Raw genomic sequence first — 22,281 nt, forward strand, 5'->3', positions numbered from 1 at the left:
TCACCTAGATAGGTGCATGTATTTGAACCCCTATACCTTTTAAGTTCCATCTACAGCAGGCCTGCACAACTCATAAAGCGGTGAGGGCCATATTACGCCAAAGAAAACAGCTGAGGGCTGAACCCCCCTGACCCCGCCAAGCCCCCCTGAAATACCGCCCCCAGCACCGCCCGTCCCATGGAAACAAACCCTCCTTCCCCAGTGCTGCCCCACTGAAACGGGGGTATTGAACCTTGGTAATATGTTATAGTGGGTCCCTAAGGTAGTATAATTATGGTAAAAGAAAAATGTCTTTTTGCTAGGAGTAGAATAAGATCTTCCCCCAACTTTGTAATCAATTGCCCTGTTGAATGAATGAGGTGTGACTGAGGAAGGTGTGGAAGGCAGGAACCTCCAGACAGCTGCAACCCTTGAAGAGGGGATGGGAGCCAGACCAGATCCGTAGAACAGGTCAGCCACTGACTCCTCGCTCATCTCCTCAGCTCCCCCCCGCCTCGCCTCCTCACCCCCTGCCTCTTCAGCCCCCCTCCCTAACCCACCACTTGCCTACTCACCCCCCGCGGGCTGCACAGTGAGCCCACGCGGGCCGCATGTTGTGCAGACCTGATCTACAGTTTAGGGGGGAGGAAGTATGGGAGGAGAGTGCTTTGGGCTTATCTAGCTTTTGATTTATGATTTGCCATGTGGGCCTGAACTGCATTCAGGAAACTTTACATCTGTCCACATACAGCACCTAAACTTTCAAATCAGAAAAAACTTTTCTAGGCTGAACTGGAAGGGACTTATGTGCCTAAACATGCTTTAAATTATGTACCATTAATTACTGATGGCTCCTAATGAGTAAGTGTCTTTTATTCTGGTCTGTTTACTACTGTTGAAAAATTGTGTATAGCCCCTGCAGCTAGGTATCAAATAATAAATTAATGTTTAGATGTAATAAAAAAGGATTTGACCCACAAGCTAACAATTCCTTTTAAGTGTATGCTGGTGGTTGAAAGCTGGTGCTGTCACATAGCTCCTGTGGTGGTGGGTTTTTTTTTTTTTTAAAGCCAAAACTGGCTGAGAACTTAAGTTGGATGAGAACACACTGAAAGCCCTAGTGATGTTCTGAACAAGAGCCCTCAACTACAGTTGTAGCTGTTTCCATCACTTCATGCTGACAGCTATAGACATCTATCATGGACTCCTATAAAGACACTGGATTTAAGGCTTACTAGAACCATCTGTACCCACTAACTCTCCTTTGTCCTCTGATGGGGAGCTGTTAACACATTACAAGAAACCATTCAAGGTGAAACAGGCAGTTAATTTCTTTGCTTAACAATTTGTTTTACCTTGTATTTAGCTGTGACACTAAGTGCTTGGCTGCAGTTGTGCCCCTGGAGCACTTAGTGAAGGTGCTCCCTGTGCTGACAGGAGAGCGTCTCCAGGGTAGGTACTCCACCTCATGGAGAGGCAGGAGCTATGTTGATGGGAGAAGCCCTCCTGTCACCATTGCGCTGTCTACACCAGGGCTTATGGTGGTATAACTGTTGCTCAAGGTGTATTTCCCTGAGCGACTTCGGCTGTGTCTACACTGTACACCTTACAACAGGCAGTGTAGCTGCTCTTTGGCGCCGGGAGAGCTCTTGCCCAACAACAAAATAAAACCACCCCCTGACAAGGGGCAGTAGCTTCGTTGCCAGCAGAGCGGCTCCTGCCGATGAAGCTGTCCACACCAGCGCTTTGCATCGTTAAAACTTTTGTTCAGAGGGGTGTTTTTTCACACCCCTGAGTGACAAAAGCTTTAACAAGGAAGTGCTAGTGTAGACAAAGCCTGTTATGCTGACAAATCGGTATTTGTAGACCCTGGCTAAGTACCTTTCCTAGACCTAAAGAAGAGCTCTGTATAAGCTTCATTTTCACAACAGGCATTGCTCCAATAACATTACCTCACCCACCATGTCTTTCTGCAGATATAAGGTTCAGAGTGACACGCATAGTTAACAATCCTGGAATCGTGTGGTGGAGATCTCAAGGAATGTGCCCATCCTCACCCAGACACCTTATATTAAACCTCCATGAGAGACTAGGATGGCAATATTGAGTATGTAATTCTCCACTGCTGGATCTGCCTCACATCCCCAGATGCCAGACGGTTCAGTTAGTTGAGAAGACCTAAATTCTGAAGCAGCAATACAAGAGTCCTACAACGGAAGTCAAGGCTACAAAACAATGAGCAATGAGATGGGACTGTGGGGCTTGCCTGACCAGGCCTGACACAACCACGTTGCAAACCTGCTCTCTGACTTCACTCAGCTGTAAACTCTGTGTGTATGATACCACCTCATGGACCTCTTACTCTTTCAATACTGCAACTCTTGGGATGCCACATGGCCGATGTATGAAAAACAAATGCAAATCAACCCTAGGTGCCACCTCATAGTGTGTATCTGAAAGTCTTAAAAAGAGGTGAGCACATAATGCACTTCATAAATGGGGAAACTTAGACCCAGAAAAGTTACGTACATGCCTTACCCCAACTCTCACAAAACATCCATTCTGGATTTTCAGCTTGTCAGATGGAGAATCCACAGCAACTCTGGTCAATTGTTCCAATGGTTAATTAAAAAGGTCAAGAAGAACCAGATGCTGTCACCGCCAGAGGGTTCAGCTAAATCTTGAGCAATGCCTGGAAGGTTACTATGAGCTTCTTACTTGTTTCTTTCCACCCTCCCTCCTTTCCAAATAGAGTTCAGTTTGCTGACCACTAAAAAAAATCCACTCTTGTGTCACTGCTGTGCTCAGAAAGCTAAACTAAAGACAACTTACCCAACTGCAGCAAGAGGCTGGCAAGGCTGAAGAGGCTAATACATTGCTTGCTGAGCCTTAAACAGTGTTTTCCATGAGCCAAACTACAAAAGTGGAAAGAAACACCCAGCTTACATGGATCTGAACCAGGCACTGCTATGGGGATTAATGGAAGGCAGAAGTACAACAGCATAGGAGGGAGCTTATAGCACCCAGGCCAACGTGGAGGGAAAAATGCTGGCAAAATTTAAGTGTTTCCCTTCCCCCTTGTTGCAACAGATTGGGTTTATTTGTAAGTGTGATTTACACAATGTCTGCTTCCACTGCAGAACAACAGATTTTCCAGATAAGTCTACTGAAGTATGGAAGCACAAGCGAAAAAAAAGTCAGCTAAACTACCTGCATGTATAATCTCTATTTTCTTTAGTGATGTTTTACTGTACAGCGATTGGGGGAAAAACAAAATGATTTTCAAAACAGAAGGCCACCGTTGTGACTATTTCCTGAAGCTGTAAGAACAGAATTGCAGTCGGCAGATGTCTTCTCACTTATTGATGAATTCACAGCACTGAAGAAACAAGTTCTTCATATCAATCAATATCCACCAATTCAACTTCGAAAAAGAGCTTTGCATTTGGAGGAATCCTGTTTGCACAAGTGTTAAAGACATTTTAACACAATCCAGGTGGATGTATAAACTGGCTAGACATAACTTGTGATTTACCCCCCTCCCCCTCCGCTGTTCAACCTGACACTTTTGAGTTTGACATTTCAGTAACCTCTGGCAAGAAGTTTTCACCTCCACTAGTTTACATACTAAAACCAGGCTATTAAATCACTCACTATATCTGTAACATGGCAGTGATCATATTAAACACTCAGTGCCAACTCTTTGGCAAGCAGGTTTCACAAGCTCTTAATGAAATGCTTGTGGCATGAGACTTTCCCTCTTGTAAAGCCCAGCTAGGGTAGTGATGTAAGCAAGTCAGGAGTATAAAGCCATAACTCTTCCCCATTTTAGGGTACTATTAATGGTGCTGATTCAGCTTCTAGGAAGAAGAGGGAGGAAAGTAGCACAAGATTCTGGACAGAGCATCGACGTGTCTCATCGGCAGATCCAAAAAGAGCCACAAAGCAGGAGCAAGGGGAAAACTGTAGCCTCCAAACAGTCATGTCACTTCCGTTAGTTCTGGGAAAGGGGGGCCAAGTTGCGAGGCTGGAGACAGAGGGGGCATTTTCCCTTTCTCCCCCTCCTACAGCTAGCAAGGAACAGAGCCATAGGGAGTGTTCAGCAGGTCAGCCCACTCCCATTTGCTCCTTGTGTCCTCCAGCCAGAGCCATTCTGGAACATAAGCACATCTGAATCTCACTACTGCCCCTTTTCCTAACTGCTACTGAAGCAATGGCAGCAGACTCCTCCCTTTCTCCCACCTCCTGACTGGTAAGAACATAAGAACGACCAGACTGGGTCAGACCAGTGGTCCACGTGGCCCAGTCTTCTGACGGTGGTCAGTGCCAGAGAGAATGAACAGAACAGGTAATCAAGTGATCCAGCCCATCATCCATTCCCAATTTCTGGCAGTCACAGGTTTAGGGACACCCAGAGCACGGGGCTGCATCCCTGACCATCTTGGCTAATAGCCATTGATGGACCTGTCCTCCATGAACTTATCTTTTTTGAACCCAGTTATAGTTTTGACCTTCATAACATCCCATCCAGGAGTTCCACTGATTGACTGTGCATGTGTCTCTTTTAACTAGGGTGACCAGGTGTCCCATTTTTAAAGGGACAGTCCCATATTTAAGCCCTGCTTGCAGGTGTCTCAATTTCTTAAAAACAGGCAAATATCCGGTATTTTCTGTCTCCCATCCCCATCAGTACTGGCGAATCCTGCTGCTGGCCAGTTCACTACTCACCAGCCGCTCACCCACCCGTGGTGAGTGGGGGGTCCAGTGGCCAGTGATAAGGGTGGCTGTGCAAGGCTGGTGGTGGGGTGAAGATGCAGTGCACGGGGACAGCTGCTCCCCCTGCTCCATGCTGGCTCTTGGCCAGCAGGGAACCACCCCCCATCCTGTTCCGGATGGCACATGCTGCGGTAGCTGGTGAGTGGGGGCAGATGCCAGGTAGCAGCCAGTTACATGTCATCTCTGCTGCCCACCCATCGGCCCTTTACATGCTCCCCCTCTCGCTGTCCTCTCTCTGCTTTGCCCTTTTACCCCCTCTCCAGCCCCGCTGCTCCCCCATATCCTCCCCAGCAGGGCACACGCCGCTCCCAGCGCTGTGCGGAGAACCAGCCCCTGGTCAGAGCACTCAGTCACCAACAGCCTGGCCGGCAGGCTCCTTCCTTCCCCCACTGCCTCTGGCTGGGTCAGCGCCCCGGGAAAGCCTAAGACCCTCCAGCCTAGGGCGCTGGCCAGGAGGAGCCAAGCCCTGCATGTGCCAAAGCCCCACACAGCGCTGGCTCAGGGCAGCCTCTCCGCCCCTCAGCAAAGCTCTGGAGTGGGGAGACAAGCAATTTCCAGCCTGTTTGCACCCTGAACCTTTAGGCTCCACAGCAGCCCCGCAGGCAAGGGCTTAGTACTCTCTTCACCCCCCACCCCTGGATCCTGCCCCCAGGGGGTGAAGGGCTGCTCTGTCCCCTAGGCACCCTCCCCTGCTGAGGTTTGCTGAAGCTCCTGCAGTCAGGTTCCCTGGTGCACAATGCATCCATAGGGCTTAACCCCTTCCTGCCTGCACTGTAACCAGGGGACAGAGAGTAGCTGGGTTATCTCGGTGGCCAGCAGCAGCCTGGAGGTGTCAGGTGCCTTTCAACACTGTGCAGGCAGGAAGGGACAAGCTGCTTCCAGCCACTGGGGAGTGGAAGAAGAGATGAGCTCTGCAAAGACTCAGGCCAGGTCATCCCTCGCCCACAGTTGGAAGCAGATCCCATCCCTTCCCTCCCGCACAGTGCTGAAAGGCTGCTGCTAGCTACATTCTGGTGTGAACCTGGCAGAAATCTGGGGGGAGGGGGTGGCATGTGATCCTGTGTGCGCCCCACATGTGCCAAATACCAAGAGAGGCAGGTCTGTCCCAAGGGCCCAGCCAGGCACTGAGAGCGGAGAGGGCTGGGCAGGGAGGGTCAGGTTGGCTGGTCACCCCCGGCCCATGTGAGAGGTGTGTGGGAGTGTCACCTCTCCCCATGTGAACCCTAAAGCTTTAAAGATAAGAAGGTAAATAAAAAAATACTGTGGAGTTGGATTCTTTTTAACAGGGGCTCAGTCAACTGGATGTTAATCTGAATGTTTGTACTGCATAGTTCTGACTGATTGCCATTGAACTTGCTTGAATACAAGTTATTTTACCAGGTGTCCTATATTCAGCATAGGGAAATATGGTCACCCTCCTTTTAACCAGTTACTGATCCATGAAAGAAACTTAAGAACATAAGAAAGGCCGTACCGGGTCAGACCAAAGGTCCATCTAGCCCAGTATCTGTCTACTGACAGTGGCCAATGCCAGGTGCCCCAGAGGGAGTGAACCTAACAGGCAATGATCAAGTGATCTCTCTCCTGCCATCCATCTCCATCCTCTGACGAACAGAGGCTAGGGACACCATTCTTACCCATCCTAGCTAATAGCCATTTATGGACTTAGCCACCATGAATTTATCCAGTCCCCTTTTAAACATTGTTATAGTCCTAGCCTTCACAACCTCCTCAGGTAAGGAGTTCCACAAGTTGACTGTGCGCTGCGTGAAGAAGAACTTCCTTTTATTTGTTTTAAACCTGCTACCTATTAATTTCATTTGGTGACCCCTAGTTCTTGTATTATGGGAATAAGTAAATAACTTTTCCTTATCTACTTTCTCAACATCACTCATGATTTTATATCTCTATCATGTCCCCCCTTAGTCTTCTCTTTTCCAAGCTGAAGAGTCCTAGCCTCTTTAATCTTTCCTCGTATGGGACCCTCTCTAATCCCCTAATCATTTTAGTTGCCCTTTTCTGAACCTTTTCTAGTGCTAGAATATCTTTTTTGAGGTGAGACCACATCTGTACACAGTATTCGAGATGTGGGCGTACCATGGATTTATATAAGGGCAATAATATATTCTCAGTCTTATTCTCTATCCCCTTTTTAACGATTCCTAACATTCTGTTTGCTTTTTTGACCGCCTCCTGCACACTGCGTGGACATCTTCAGAGAACTATCCACGATGACTCCAAGATCTTTTTCCTGACTCATTGTAGCTAAATTAGCCCCCATCATGTTGTATGTATAGTTGGGGTTATTTTTTCCAACGTGCATTACTTTACATTTATCCACATTAAATTCCATTTGCCATTTTGTTGCCCAATCACTTAGTTTTGTGAGATCTTTTTGAAGTTCTTCACAATCTGCTTTGGACTTTACTATCTTGAGCAGTTTAGTATCATCTGCAAACTTTGCCACCTCACTGTTTACCCCTTTCTCCAGATCATTTATGAATAAATTGAATAGGATTGGTCCTAGGACTGACCCTTGGGGAACACCACTAGTTACCCCTCTCCATTCTGAGAATTTACCATTAATTCCTACCCTTTGTTCCCTGTCTTTTAACCAGTTCTCAGTCCATGAAAGGACCTTCCCTTTTATCCCATGACAGCTTAATTTACGTAAGAGCCTTTGGTGAGGGACCTTGTCAAAGGCTTTCTGGAAATCTAAGTACACTATGTCCACCGGATCCCCCTTGTCCACATGTTTGTTGAACCCTTCAAAGAACTCTAATAGATTAGTAAGACACGATTTCCCTTTACAGAAACCATGTTGACTATCGCTCAAGAGTTTATGTTTTTCTATGTGTCTGACAATTTTTTTCTTTACTATTGTTTCAACTAATTTGCCCGGTACCGACGTTAGACTTACCGGTCTGTAATTGCCGGGATCACCTCTAGAGCCCTTTTTAAATATTGGCGTTACATTAGCTATCTTCCAGTCACTGGGTACCGAAGCCGATGTAAAGGACAGGTTACAAATCTTAGTTAATAGTTCCGCAACTTCACATTTGAGTTCTTTCAGAACTCTTGGGTGAATGCCATCTGGTCCCGGTGACTTGTTAATGTTGAGTTTATCAATTAATTCCAAAACCTCCTCTAGTGACACTTCAATCTGTGACAGTTCCTCAGATTTGTCACCTACAAAAGCCAGCTCAGGTTTGGGAATCTCCCTAACATCCTCAGCCGTGACGACTGAAGCAAAGAATCCATTTAGTTTCTCCGCAATGATTTTATCGTCTTTAAGCGCTCCTTTTGTATTTTGATCATCAAGGGGCCCCACTGGTTGTTTAGCAGGCTTCCTGCTTCTGATGTACTTAAAAAACATTTTGTTATTAGCTTTGGAGTTTTTGGCTAGCCGTTCTTCAAACTCCTCTTTGGCTTTTCTTATTACACTCTTGCACTTAAGTTGGCAGTGTTTGTGCTCCTTTCTATTTGCCTCACTAGGATTTGACTTCCACTTTTTAAAAGAAGTCTTTATCTCTCACTGCTTCTTTTACATGGTTGTTAAGCCACGGTGGCTCTTTTTTAGTTCTTTTACTGTTTTTCTTAATTTGGGGTATACATTGAAGTTGGCCCTCTATTATGGTGTCTTTAAAAAGGGCCCACGCAACTTGCAGGGATTTCACTTTAGTCACTGTACCTTTTAACTTTTGTCTAACTAACCCCCTCATTTTTGTATAGTTCCCCCTTTTGAAATTGAATGCCACAGTGTTGGGCAGTTGAGGTGTTCTTCCCACCACAGGGATGTTGAATGTTATTGTATTATGGTCACTATTTCCAAGTGGTCCTGCTATAGTTACCTCTTGGACCAGCTCCTGCGCTCCACTCAGGATTAAATCTAGAGTTGCCTCTCCCCTTGTGGGTTCCCGTACCAGCTGCTCCATGAAGCAGTCATTTAAAGTATCGAGAAATTTTATCTCTGCATTTCGTCCTGAAGTGAAATGTTCCCAGTCAATATGGGGATAACTGAAATCCCCCACTATTATCGGGTTCTTAATTTTGATAACTTCTCTAATTTCCCGTAGCATTTCATCGTCACTATTATTGTCCTGGTCAGGTGGTCGATGATAGATCCCTAATGTTATATTTTTACTAGAGCATGAAATTTCTATCCATAGAGACTCTATGGAACATGTGAATTCGCTTAAGATTTTTACTTCATTTGAATCTACACTTTCTTTCACATATAGTGCCACTCCTCCCCCTGCACGACCTGTTCTGTCCTTCCGATATATTTTGTACCCCGGAATGATTGTGTCCCATTGATTGCTCTCAGTCCACCAGGTTTCTGTGATGCCTATTGTATCTCTATCCTCCTTTATCACAAGGCACTCTAGTTCACCCATCTTATTATTTAGACTTCTGGCATTTGTGTACAAGCACTTTAGAAACTTGTCCCTGTTTATTAGCCTGCCTTTTTCTGATGTGCCAGATTCTTTTTTATGTGACTGTTTATCATCTGATCCGGCCCTTACATTATATTTTTCAGTCCTCTGCTCCTGACTATCATCAGACTCTCCCCTAAGAGAAGTCAGTGTCCGATCCACACGCTCCGCTGCAGCAGTCGGCTTTCCCCCATCTCCTAGTTTAAAAACTGCTCTACAACCTTTTTAATGTTTAGTGCCAGCAGTCTGGTTCCACTTTGGTTTAGGTGGAGCCCATCTCTCCTGTATAGGCTCCTCCCATCCCAGAAGTTTCCCCAGTTCCTAATGAACGTGAACCCCTCCTCTCTACACCATTGTCTCATCCACGCATTGAGACTCTGAAGCTCCGCCTGCCTACCTGGCCCTGCGCGTGGAACTGGGAGCATTTCTGAGAATGCCACCATAGAGGTCCTGGATTTCAGTCTCTTCCCTAGCAGCCTAAATTTGGCTTCCAGGACATCTCTCCTACCCTTCCCTATGTCATTGGTACCTACATGTACCACGACCACCGGCTCCTCCCCAGCACTACACATAAGTCTATCTAGATGCCTCGAGAGATCCGCAACCTTCGCACCAGGCAGGCAAGTCACCATACGGTTCTCCTGGTCATCACAGACCCAGCTATCTACGTTTCTAATAATCGAATCTCCCATTACTAACACCTGCCTTTTCCTAGAAACTGGAGTTCCCTCCCCCGGAGAGGCAACCTCAGTGCGAGAGGCAACCCCAGCACCATTTGGAAGGAGGGTCCCAACTACAGGAAGGTTTCCCTCTGCTCCCATTGACTGCTCTGCTTCCCTGGGCCCTTCTTCCTCCTCAACAGCACAGGGGCTGTCTGAGCGGAGGTGGGACAATTCTAGTGTCCCGGAAAGCCTCATCGACATACCTCTCTGCCTCTCTTAGCTCCTCCAGTTCCGCCACCCTGGCCTCCAAAGTCCGTACATGGTCTCTGAGGGCCAGGAGCTCCTTGCACCGACTGCACACATACGCCACCCGCCCACAGGGCAGGTAATCATACATGCAACACTCAGTGCAATAAACTGGATAGCCCCCAACTTAACTCTTGTCCCATGGCAGCTTACTTTGCTTAAGAGCCCATGATGAGGAATCTTGTCAAAGTCTTCCTGAAAGTTCAAGTACACTATGTTCACTGTTCCTGAAAGTTCAAGTACACCTTGTCCACGTTTGTTGACCCCTTCAAAGAACCCTAATAGATTAGTAAGACACGATTTCCCTTTACAGAAACCATGTTGACTTTTGCCCAACAATTTATGTTCTTCTATGTGTCTGAATTTTATTCTTTATGATTGTTTCAACTAATTTGCCCGGTACCGACGTTAGACTTACCGGTCTGTAATTGCCGGGATCACCTCTAGAGCCCTTTTTAAATATTGGCGTTACATTAGCTATCTTCCAGTCATTGGGTACAGAAGCCGATTTAAAGGACAGGTTACAAATCTTAGTTAATAGTTCTGCAACTTCACATTTGAGTTCTTTCAGAACTCTTGGGTGAATGCCATCTGGTCCCGGTGACTTGTTAATGTTGAGTTTATCAATTAATTCCAAAACCTCCTCTAGTGACACTTCAATCTGTGACAGTTCCTCAGATTTGTCACCTACAAAAGCCAGCTCAGGTTTGGGAATCTCCCTAACATCCTCAGCCGTGAAGACCGAAGCAAAGAATTAATGTAGTTTCTCCGCAATGACTTTATCATCTTTAAGCGTTCCTTTTGTAGCTCGATCATCCAGGGGCCCCACTGGTTGTTTAGCAGGCTTCCTGCTTCTGATGTTCTTAAACATTTTGTTATTACCTTTGGAGTTTTTGGCTAGCCGTTCTTCAAACTCCTCTTTGGCTTTTCTTATTACACTCTTGCACTTAATTTAGCAGTGTTTATGCTTTCTATTTACCTCACTAGGATTCGACTTCCACTTTTTAAAAGATGCCTTTTTATCTCTCACTGCTTCTTTTACATGGTTAATTCATGGTGGCTCTTTTTTAGTTCTTTTACTGTGTTTTTTAAATTGGGGTATACATTTAAGTTGGGCCTCTATTATGGTGTCTTTGAAAAGTGTCCATGCAGCTTGCAGGGATTTCACTCTAGTCACTGTACCTTTTAATTTCTGTTTAACTAACCTCATTTTTGCATAGTCCCCCTTTCTGAAATTAAATGCCACAGTGTTGGGCCGTTGAGATGTTCTTCCCACCACAAGAATGGTAAATGTTGTTATATTATGGTCACTATTTCCAAGCGGTCCTGTTATAGTTACCTCTTGGACCAGATCCTGCGCTCCACTCAGGACTAAATTGAGAATTGCCTCTCCCCTTGTGGGTTCCCATACCAGCTGCTCCAAGAAGCGGTCATTTAAAGTATCGAGAAATTTAGTGTCTGCATTTCATCCTGAGGTGACATGTACCCAGTCAATAAGGGGATAATTGAAATCCCCCACTATTACTGAGTTTCTTATTTTGATAGCCTCTCTAATTTCCCTTGGCATTTCATCATCACTATCACTGTTCGGGTCAGGTGGTCGATAATAGATCCCTACTGTTATAATTCTTATTAGAGCATGGAATTACTATCCTGTAGCAGGGTGGACCTCTGCTCCTGCCCTGAAGCGGTTAAAAACAGCCCTGGGAAGGGGTTGTGGCTGGAGAAAGCAGCCTTTAGGCTGGGGCAAGAAGCCTGGGCTGATTGGGGAAAGCAGGCTCAGCTGTGGCCATGCTCCAATCAGGCCCAGCTGGCCCCTATAAGAGGCTGTGAGCCAGAAGCCCAAACAGTCTCCCTCTGCCTGTAGAGGGAGATGGGCCTGGCTGCAGGGAGCTACAAAGTACCTGAGGGGTGCAGGACTGGGGACAGGCAGAGGAGCTGGGGAGCTCCTGCCTGGAAAGCCCCAGGCTGCGGCCTAGCGAAGGGCTAACAGGTACTGGGGGTTGCAGAGGGCAGCCCAGGGGTAGGCCAAGGCAGCAGGCCCAAACCCTCCTTGCCAGTGATGAGTGGCTGATACTGCAGTCTGCTCCAGGGCATGGGGCTAGACAATGACTGGCAGTAGCCATACACTGAGGCAAGGTAGGGATAGAGCGTGAGGGTTCCCTGGGGAGGGGAGACGCAGAGAGAAAGGGGTTACTGCCAGGGGGTCAGCACCCCATGTAAAAGGGCACCGGGTCCAGGGAGGGGCCAGAGGACAGGCAGATCACCAGCCTGCAGAGGGCGCTCCAGAGCTGGAATGGAGCTAATTCCCAGGAGTCACCAGCAGGAGGCGCCGCAGGGGTGAGTCGGCCCATCTACACATCCATAGAGATTTTATGGAACATGTGGATTCGTTTAAGATTTTTACTTCATTTGATTCTACATTTTCTTTCACATATAGTGTCACTCCCCTTTCCTCCCTCGCACGACCTGCTCTGTCCTTCCAATACATTTTGTACCCCGGAATGATTGTGTCTCATTGATTGTCCTCACTCCACCAAGTTTCTGTGATGCCTATTATAGCAATATCCTCCTTTAACACAAGGCACTCTAGTTCACCAATCTTATTATTTAGATTTCTAGCATTTGTGTACAAGCACTTTAAAAACTTGTCGCTGTTTGTCTGCCCTTTTCTGATGTGTCAGATTCTTTTTATGTGAATGTTTCTCGTCTGATCTGGCCCTTACTTTATCCTCTTCCATCCTCACCTCCTGACTAAAACCTACAGAATCTCTATCAATAGACTCTTCTCTAAGAGAGGTCTCTGTCCGATCCATGTGCTCCTCTGCAGCAATTGGCTTTCCCCCAGCTCTTAGTTTAAAAACTGCTCTGCAATCTTTTTAATGTTAAGTGCCAGCAGTCTGGATCCACTTTGGTTTAGGTGGAGCCCATCTTTCCTGTATAGGCTCCCCCATCCCAAAAGTTTTCCCCGTTTCTAATAAATCTAAACCTCTCCTCCCTACACCATGGTCTCAAGCACCGTGTTGCCAATGTACACCCCGCCAGAAATCCATCTTTGCCTTGGTTATATGTTTCCAGAAGGGAAGATCTTACTGCACAGAGACTTTAAGAACAAAAAGTACGTTCTCAAAAGGTACATTCAATCCTGTTCATATTTTCAAGTAAAAGGATACTTGGCATCAGGCTGCCCTTTCTTCCCATAAGCCCATTCAGGTTCAATTTCCAGATGAGCCTTCTCCCCTTTAGTCATCGTCAACAGAGCTTCATCCCACTAAAAAAAAAAAAAAGTATGTTGTAATATGAACTTCAAAAAACGATATAAATTCCACATTTCCAACTCTATCCTTTTAAGTGCCTGGGCTCTGAGCCAGTAAACGCTTCCCAGCTTGCAGCTTAACTAACTGCAGATGGCCTTCCAAGCAGTAGTGGTTGACAATTGGATTTTTCCTTTTAAAAAATGAAAATGTTCCCACAGCAACACCTGCTCAAGAGGTGGTCTAGGATTTACTGCCACAGATTTGGATTTATAGCCCAGGAACACACAGAACAGTGGAAACTAGTCTCTAAAGTTTATTATCCCGATGTGAAGATACTAGTAGGCTGAATCTTTCTTATTTCAATAAGAGTATGAAACTCAGTGTTTGTTTTCAGAGATTCCACTCATTTTGGGATGTACAGATAAGCTGTTATCCAGCCAGGCTTTATAAAATTTGATAACTAATTTTATCTCAGTGCTTGTCCCACCCCATGCCAAACTACTTAGCTAGTGTTCAGAGTTTAGCACCATATCAGCTTATCACAATGAACAGGTGGTGTTCAGATCTCAGCTGTTTGAGGTGTATGGCAACAATCCAAGCATGGAAGTGTTACAGCAAGACTAAAGCTTGTAACAAAAAACTGAAGCAAGTGTTTCCTTGCAGCAGTGGGCACAAGACCAATGACATTTTGGGGGTCGTCGTCCCGTCCCCCCCCCCCCCCGAGTAGCTGTCACAGTACATCCACACAGAGCCACAGCGGTCATACATAGCACTAGTGAGGAACCTGATCCTGCACTGAGAAGCCACCAAGTTACTGCTGCCCACTAGCAGATGGGAGGCAAAAAGCAGGGCTGTAGCTAAGCACTTCATTGTAAGAGGATACACCCACATCTCCTCAGACACACCCACACTACATTCTCTAGGCTCTCCAGGAAAAGTAGGCAGACAGTTGTGTAAAGGGCTTGACACATCTGCTTTGCCCAGAGGACTATACCTAGTGCTTTACTTAGCTACCCATCCTTTTAAAAGCAGCCTTCACGTGCACTAGTGACAATCTGGAGCTCCATGCTGTGCCTTGTGCAAGGATCAAGCTTAAGTACAAAAGTGTGATTAGCTCTTCAGAGTTCTGAAGTGAAATCCAGACACACAACTGTTCTTCTGACAACATAACAGGCACCAGGGCGTGGGGACTTTCAGGATTCTGTTTAGCTTTGGCATGAGGGGTGACTGAGTGTGTAGAAGAGGGGCTCTGGTGGGAGACAAGGATATGTTGACTGACTTGTCGGGTTACTGGAACCAGCACATACTGCATTGTGGTAGAGCTAGATGCACAAGAGACTTGGGTGCCTAGATGCTTCTTTAGGCACAATTGACATTCACAAAACCACCACTCAGATGCCACCAAATCCTCTAGGCCAGTGGTTTCCAAACTGGGGTTCGTGAGCCCCTGGGGGTTCACAAAATGTTACAGGGGGTCTTGAGGGAAAAAATCCCTAATGGCGGACAGAACCGTCCCTAGGGACCCTGGGCAGCATGGGGCCAGCAGCCTGGAGCCCCTGGACTTCCAAGAGCTAAGCAGATCAAAGCAAGCATGTCTATCACACTGAGGAGATTTAAACTTCAAGACTCCTTATAAGAAATGGAAAGGGAGGTGGATATTTTTTGCTGTTTTTAAAATTAAATAGGCAGCTAGTATTGTTTTAAAAATTATTATGAAGAACAAGTTGTTTGCCTGGACTGCTCAAGACCTGAATGCTTGTGTAGGAGGAGCTCTTTGAGTTGGCTTCTTAAATACCTTCGTGGTGTTTCACATCCGATACTCCTTGATGAAACATAGGAGCCTTGTCTTATAACAGGCTTATTCAAAGTGATACAAGCTACGAAAGATCTTGGAAGAGTGTTGCTGTTTTCATAATGTTATAAAAATACTGTAATGATAATTAATAAATAGTAAATAGTGTGTATTAAGCATGCTTTTATAATTTATACTCAGGTAAAGGAGAAAATCCCTGGAAATACTCGTTTTTAGGAGGGGGTTTGCGAGACTTGACATTTCAGTGAAAGGGGTCCACAGGTTGTTAAAGTTTGGGTGCCACTATTCTAGGCACCTAAATCACCACTACGCGCATAGGTTTCCACTGGTGGGCAAGCTGGTCGGAGTCCTGGCTCAGGGAAGCTTTATCAGATTCCTCCGCATCTCTCGCCTGCTGGGCGTCTGGTATGTATGCTCTCAGCAGACCTAACCTGCATACAACAGCCCAGGGCAAAGCTGGGAATTCTGGGGGCTGTCTATCTGTATCCGAATACCAAACAGCTCCATGGCTAGGGCCCTGACCTGGCTAGTGTGATGGCTACTCAGCCTGATCTGGATCAGAGATTTGGGCCCAGGGCCCCCACATTCCAGGAGAGTGCATGACTAGTCTGTGGCAGGTCTCTCTTCTGTTGGTGCTGGTCCACTGTGTAAAAAAACCTGAAGTATTCACTGGAGCAGGGACCTGAACCTGACTCCCCACCCATTTGGGTTGTGAGATACTCGCTAACTCTCTCTCTGGCCTAATGAATATTAATTATTTATACAGAGAATCACCCCCCTCTCCCCCGCAATAGGGCACTCAATTGGAACATGGGAGACCTGCTCCCAGGGATCTGAAAACAGGACCCTTACATCCCACGAGTGCCCTGACCACTGGGCTATTGGCTAGAGTGGGGTAGTGGCCTGTCTCTCTCCATATCACACGAAAGGGCTGATGTCACTTAGGCCCTGACTCCAGGAGACATATCACAGTGGAGAATTCCAAGCAGAGAGAGATGTCTATCAGGTGCCTAAGATCTGGGCCCATGGGGATTAGGCACCTGCATACCACTGTGGATCTGGGCCCTAAGCCCCGGCCCTTTCTTCTGCATTACACACTTCTGCTTAGGTGCTTCCTCACTCAGCTTGCTGAGTTATGAGAATCCCTTTCTTAGGCGCCTCACTCAGGGCTGTGAATTCTGATAGATGGTAGGACCCTGAGCAGTTAGGTTTCTTTGTGAATGCAGCCTGTTGCACGCAGGGGCTCCAATCAAGGCTCACCGTGCTACGTGCAGTAGAAATATCTCAAACACTGTCTCTGACCCAAAGATCATACACTCTAATACTGCTGTCCACAGGTTTAGTTATGGGGAGGGCCTAGACTGAGAAGTTAGATAAGGGCATTTATATAAAAACTGAAATATAACATATTACTGGCATAAGAGCTGTAAACTCACTCGCTTCCCCAGACAATCCAGAGAAGCACCCAACAGATGCACACCAAAGGGTAATCCTACAGACCGAGGACTTCATCAGACTTTGACACACGGACAGACTTTTATATGGTTTACTTACGCCTCTGATAACTTTTCCTACACCAACTTTGAAGCTTAAAGGTTTGGCTCCTTTTTTCTTCTTTGAACCTGAAAGACATTTGTATATACATTTATTCGGCCAGAGTTAAATCATTAACTAGCTCACACTAATATTTCTGATTAGAACTACCACTACGGTTATGCACCACAAATATCTACTGCCCCACGATATACATTATAGATGAGCTTTAAATGGATTTCCCCATGTTTCATATAATGTAATCATTCAAAATAGCAGCTAAATAGAAAACAATGGGGGCAAATTCAGTTTTGATGCAAGTGCACATAGTTTCTTTAAAGCAGTGAAGTTGCACCAACACCAGAGCGGATATTGATGTAACAAACAGAGAAGATCTCTTTCTATGGAATGTCTGGAGTAGAAAAGCAGATTGTAAAACAGTGAGCTGAACCTTGCATAGTATTGCAATTACAACCTATTACTTTTAACAGTGCTATAAAACTGCTGCAAAATGTACATTTCTAGCACTTGTCTCCCCCATAAGCTATGGGCTTTACACACTTCTCCCTAAAGCACCTCTGCATTAAACTGATAAATATTATACAAGCTGCGTGCATGGGGAACTAAATAAGCTACCACCACTCAGGTTCTATAGCTAAACAGAGTTTTCAGAATTAAAAGCCTTTATTTCTGCCCTTCCGCAGAGCCACAGGCCTGATTAAATCAGTATCTCTCACATTATCCATGGCCTGGAAATACCATACTTAGCCTATGGCAAGATGCAGGGATCATGTTATAAAAGTGAGTCCTCAGAGAATACCCTGTTTTCTCTCTTGGAAAGAACTGACAGCAAGACAACCCTGATCTCAACAGGACACGGGGGCAGGAGCAGTTTCTGAGGACCCAGGCCATTCAAGCCTTTAAGAAGCATAAACACTGTCCAACAAGACAACGTGGTGACTAGCGTTCCAGCTAATTTCTTCCACTCCTATGTAGTGTAAGCTATCTGAACTCTTTAAACCTGCAAGACCTTGTTATCCGTGTGACCTTACTTGTTTGAATATTGGTATCGAAGACAGTCCCATCCTGTAACTTTCCCGTATACCAGCAATGAACAACATCTCCTTTTTTGGGGAAGTTAGTTTTATCCCCTTTTTTCAGAATTGACTTTGTATATTTTGGTGGACCCTGAATTAAGATAGAAATAGAGAATTATCACAATCTTAATGACTGATCCCAAATTACCAACAAAGCACAAGATGGACCAGCTGAAGTTAATTGAGTTTAAGCCACTGAATGAACCACTTTCAGATACTAAGGTGAACAGCACCCGTATATGCTTTTAAATTAATATAGTCTGTACCGTACTTTAGCATCCTTTGGGAAGGAAAGGGTTATATAAATGTAGTCTATGCCAAACCAAGATTGGTCCTGATGTCAAAGTTATTTAAAACTTTGGAGAGAAATCTGCATGAGAATGACTACTGGCTCAAAATATGCTGGGTAAGTGAGAAGTTGAATCAAGGTCCAATTTTTTAAGAGGGTCTTCCAGAAAACTACAAATTCAGACTTACGAAGAACAACTTGTAAATAAACACTTCACTGCAGTCACTTCTGGTGAGAAAGCAAGCCAAGAGCACTCAATTTCTCTTTACCAGTTTGTATGTTAAGTTGATCAGCTCTCTTAACATCACTGAAAGTTTCTTCATTGGGGCTTTGGCCCTCAAATGTACCCCAACCAGTTAGTGACTATTCCAACAAGAGAGAAAATGCTAAGGGGATACATTGTACCCATAAAAGAAACATTCTGCAGTAATATTAACACTTTCTGCTTGGATACTGCCATCCAACCAAAGATCTCACTAGTGAATGTTTGTCCGCCATATCACTTCACTTCAAGAACCGTTCTGTTCAGCTTAAACAATTTCAGAATCAATGTCTGGATCCATTCCAGGCTGCGCACACTATTAGCAATTCCCCTCAACCCAGCCCACTCAAATTCTCTACCTTTTATCATTCACCATTTGAAAGCGTTTGTTCTACTACATAGGCCAGTGGTTCTTAACCTTTACTGCAGCCTGCACCCCTTTGGTTCTCAAAATATGTTCTCGCACCCCTTCTCAAAAATCAAAATATGTTCTCGCACCCCTTAAACCTAGATATATTTTTGTTTGTATATTACAGTAATCATTAAAAAAATGTATAATGTTAATAAATACATAGGTTTGATGAAACAAAGTAGTTGTACTTATGTGCCTGTGCTTAATTTGTGTTTTCGATGATTTACCTTCTAAAAAAATCTGGCATGTCTCGCACCCCCAGCAGGTGTGTGCACCCCAGGTTAAGAATCACTGACATAGGCAATCGTCCTAATCTAAGAAAGTAGTTTTCTATACAAACCTCATCAACAGTCTCTTCAGGCTTAGTTTCTTTTGCCTTGTCTTCATCAATCTTGATATTCTTTACCTGTTCCGTTACTTTATCTGCACTCTCCGTGCCTTTAAAGCGCTGTAAGAAAGCATTTATCATTACCTCCTACATAACAGGATAGGAAATCCTTCAGAAGGCTGTCAAAAATCTACTTTACAGCTTTTATATACTTAAGAACCAATTCTGGAGGGGAAACAACCATGGATTCCAATAGTCAGCAGATTTAAGGCTCTACAATGTAATTGAAATACAAAAGAGACAAGGGGAGTGAGGTAATATCTTTTATTGGACCAACTTCTGTTGGTGAAAAAGAAGTTTTCAAGCTACACAGAGTTCTTCTGATCTGGGAAAGGTACTTAGAGTGTCACAGCTAAATACAAGGTGGAACAGATTGTTTAGCATAAGTAGCTAACATACTCTAAAAGACCATTCAAGGTGAAGTGGCCAGATAACACTGCTCCAGTCATAAGACAAAGAAGGGGGATTAGTGGGTTACAGAATGTTGTCATAAGCCTGGAATCCAGTGTCTTTATTAGGACCATGATTTTTTTAATGTCTAGCAAAATTATGAATTCAAGCTCCCAGGCTCGTCTTTTTGAAGGTGTTGTACAGGTTTCCTTTGAGGATGAGAACTGAGGTCAGAAATGGGGTGATCATTTCATGAAAAGTGCCCACAGGTGATCTTTTATCATTTTTCTGTGAGAGTTCATTCAAGAGAATAGCGACTGTCTGGTTTCATCCACATAGTTGTTATTGGAGCATTTAGTGCACCGGATGAAGTACGCCGCCTGTTGTGATAGGCATGTGTAGGACCCAGGGATCTTGAGGTGTGTGTTGTGGGGGGTACTAAAGGGCCGCTTCACCTTGAATGGTCTCTTAGATTAGAATATGTAACTACTTATGCTAAACAATCCGTTCTACATTGCATTTAGTTGCAATGCTCCGAGTACCTTTCCCAAACCTGAAGAAGAGCCTGTGTAGCTTGAAAGCTGGCCTCTTTCATCACCAGAAATTGGTCCAATAAAATATACCACCTCACCCACCCTATCGCCCTAATAATCTGGGATCAACGTGGCTAAAACACTGCAAACTGAAAGTTACTTAAATATGTATAATGATGCAGGATATTTATAAAGGATAAAAGATGTCACACTGTTTCTGACAACTGACGATGCACAGGATGTATTTGCATGACTGGTTATCTTAATTTGCTTTGAGGGCATACACATTCAAAATATTTTCCTCTAGATTAAAAAAATATATATATTCAAATGCTCTGGATTTTCAAGGGTCAAAAATATGCTCCAGCTACAGAACAATTCAGCCAAGCAGGCAAATGGTTCTGAAAACACGGAAATGAGGCTAGAGAGAAAACCATCTGTGTTCTCAGTCACAAGCAAGCACTATAACAAGGGGCTCTTTGTCCCACACAGGCCCAGGAGAGGCAGGTACCCACCTGAGTTTCAAAGAGCTGGTTATAGGCCGTAACTAACTGGTCTTTGGTCGCAGTCTTGGCCACATTTTTTATTTGCCCCAGTAACTTGTGTTCTGCAAGAAACTAGAGACAAGAGAGGGAAATTTAGCTGAGTTGAAAGGGCGTTCTGTGTCAAGCATCATGCCTGCAGTCTGCCCCAAAAGTGCCAAGGTGCTGGCATTGCTGGGGGCGGCAGGTGGCACTCGGGGAGTTGGAGGCTCTCAGAGGATAGACTTGTCACATCCTTGGGGTGCCGGGGGGGTGCCCAGCCAGGGTGGAATCGGAGGTGAAAGTGTCATATGGTGGAGTCGAGAGACGGGGCAGCCCGGGGGGTGGGGGGGGATGTGTGTGTGTCATGGAATCTAGCCAAGGTAGAGATGGGCGTGGTCAGGGGGTCCTGCTGGGGTGCAGTCAGGGGGCCGGGCAAGAGGAGGGAGTCAGGGGTGGGCATGGGATCCAGCCGGGGTGAGTTAGCGGGTGCGGGCTGAAGAGAATCATGGGGTCTGGCTGGGGTGAGGCACGGGGGCGGGGGCGGATGGTGAGGTACGGCCAGGGAGGCAGGTCCAGCCGGGGAGAGGCGGCGGGGGAAGCTGAGGCGGGCGGAGGGTGGGGTCCGGCCAAGGAGGCAGGTCCAGACGGTGGGGTCCAGCCGGGGAGAGGCGGGGGCTGGGGCGGACGGTGGGGTCCGGCCGGGGAGAGGCGGGGGCTGGGGCGGACGGTGGGGTCCGGCCGGGGAGAGGCGGGGGCTGGGGCGGGCGGACGGTGGGGTCCGGCCAGGAGGCAGGTCCAGACGGTGGGGTCTGGCCGGGGAGAGGCGGGGGCTGGGGAGGACGGTGGGGTCCGGCCGGGGGATCAGGTCCAGGTGGCCGCAGGGTCCGGCCGAGCTTTGCGCAGCTGCCCTCAGGAGCAGCCAGCCGCGAGCCCCGGCCCCTCCCCCCGTACCGCCTGCGCCGCGTGCTCCTGCAGGAACTTGATCAGGTCCTTCTTGGGCAGCGCCTCGCTGCGCAGCTCCTCGGCGCTCCACTGCCGCGGCGGGGCCGCCGCCATCTTGCCGCGCCGCGCCCCCCGACTCCGCCGCAGGGGCTCCCGCGCAGCGCGTGGCCGGGTGCGTGAGGGGCGGGCGGGGGCGCGGCTGCGCTTTGCGGACACTGCCTGGGGTTGGTGGGCGGGGCCGAAGGGGTAAGGGAGGTGCGGGGGTTGGTGGGCGGGGCCGAAGGGGCGAGGGAGGTGCTGGGGTTGGTGGGCGGGGCCGAAGGGGTAAGGGAGGGGCCTGGGGTTGGTGGGCCGGGCCGAAGGGGTAAGGGAGGTGCTGGGGTTGGTGGGCGGGGCCGAAGGGGTAAGGGAGGTGCTGGGGTTGGTGGGCGGGGCCGAAGGGGTGAGGGAGGTGCTGGGGTTGGTGGGCGGGGCCGAAGGTGAAGGGAGGTGCTGGGGTTGGTGGGCGGGGCCGAAGGGGTAAGGGAGGTGCTGGGGTTGGTGGGCCGGGCCGAAGGGGTAAGGGAGGTGCTGGGGTTGGTGGGCGGGGCCGAAGGGGTAAGGGAGGGGCCTGGGGTTGGTGGGCGGGGCCGAAGGGGTAAGGGAGGTGATGGGGTTGTTAGGAGGGGCCGAAGGGTAAGGG

General features: G+C 46.9%; 1 protein-coding gene across 1 annotated transcript; it reads right to left on the reverse strand.

The window, feature by feature from the left end:
- Nucleotides 1-3,057: 3,057 nt before the first annotated feature.
- FKBP3 (FKBP prolyl isomerase 3) lies at nucleotides 3,058-21,818 on the reverse strand. Its single transcript, XM_039538481.1, has 7 exons — nucleotides 21,609-21,818; nucleotides 20,649-20,750; nucleotides 19,163-19,270; nucleotides 17,815-17,950; nucleotides 16,784-16,851; nucleotides 13,333-13,430; nucleotides 3,058-3,435 (listed from the first exon to the last, which is right to left on the reverse strand). Exons 1-7 carry the CDS (start codon nucleotides 21,711-21,713, stop codon nucleotides 3,381-3,383), a joined length of 672 nt encoding a protein of 223 aa, XP_039394415.1. The 5' UTR covers nucleotides 21,714-21,818; the 3' UTR covers nucleotides 3,058-3,380.
- Between the last annotated feature and the right edge of the window lie 463 nt (nucleotides 21,819-22,281).

The sequence above is a fragment of the Mauremys reevesii genome, linkage group 4, assembly GCF_016161935.1.
Source record: "Mauremys reevesii isolate NIE-2019 linkage group 4, ASM1616193v1, whole genome shotgun sequence".
Lineage (NCBI taxonomy): Eukaryota > Metazoa > Chordata > Testudines > Geoemydidae > Mauremys > Mauremys reevesii.

Bases quoted from the DNA above. Each gene is read 5' to 3' on its own strand.
- FKBP3 (XM_039538481.1), bottom strand. From the start codon at position 21,713: ATGGCGGCGGCCCCGCCGCGGCAGTGGAGCGCCGAGGAGCTGCGCAGC. The intron at 19,271-20,648 runs GTGGGTACCTGC...GCTTTCTTACAG, and splicing joins ACCAGCTCTTTGAAACTCAG to CGCTTTAAAGGCACGGAGAG. The intron at 17,951-19,162 runs GTTTGTATAGAA...ATCTTAATTCAG, and splicing joins CTGAAGAGACTGTTGATGAG to GGTCCACCAAAATATACAAA.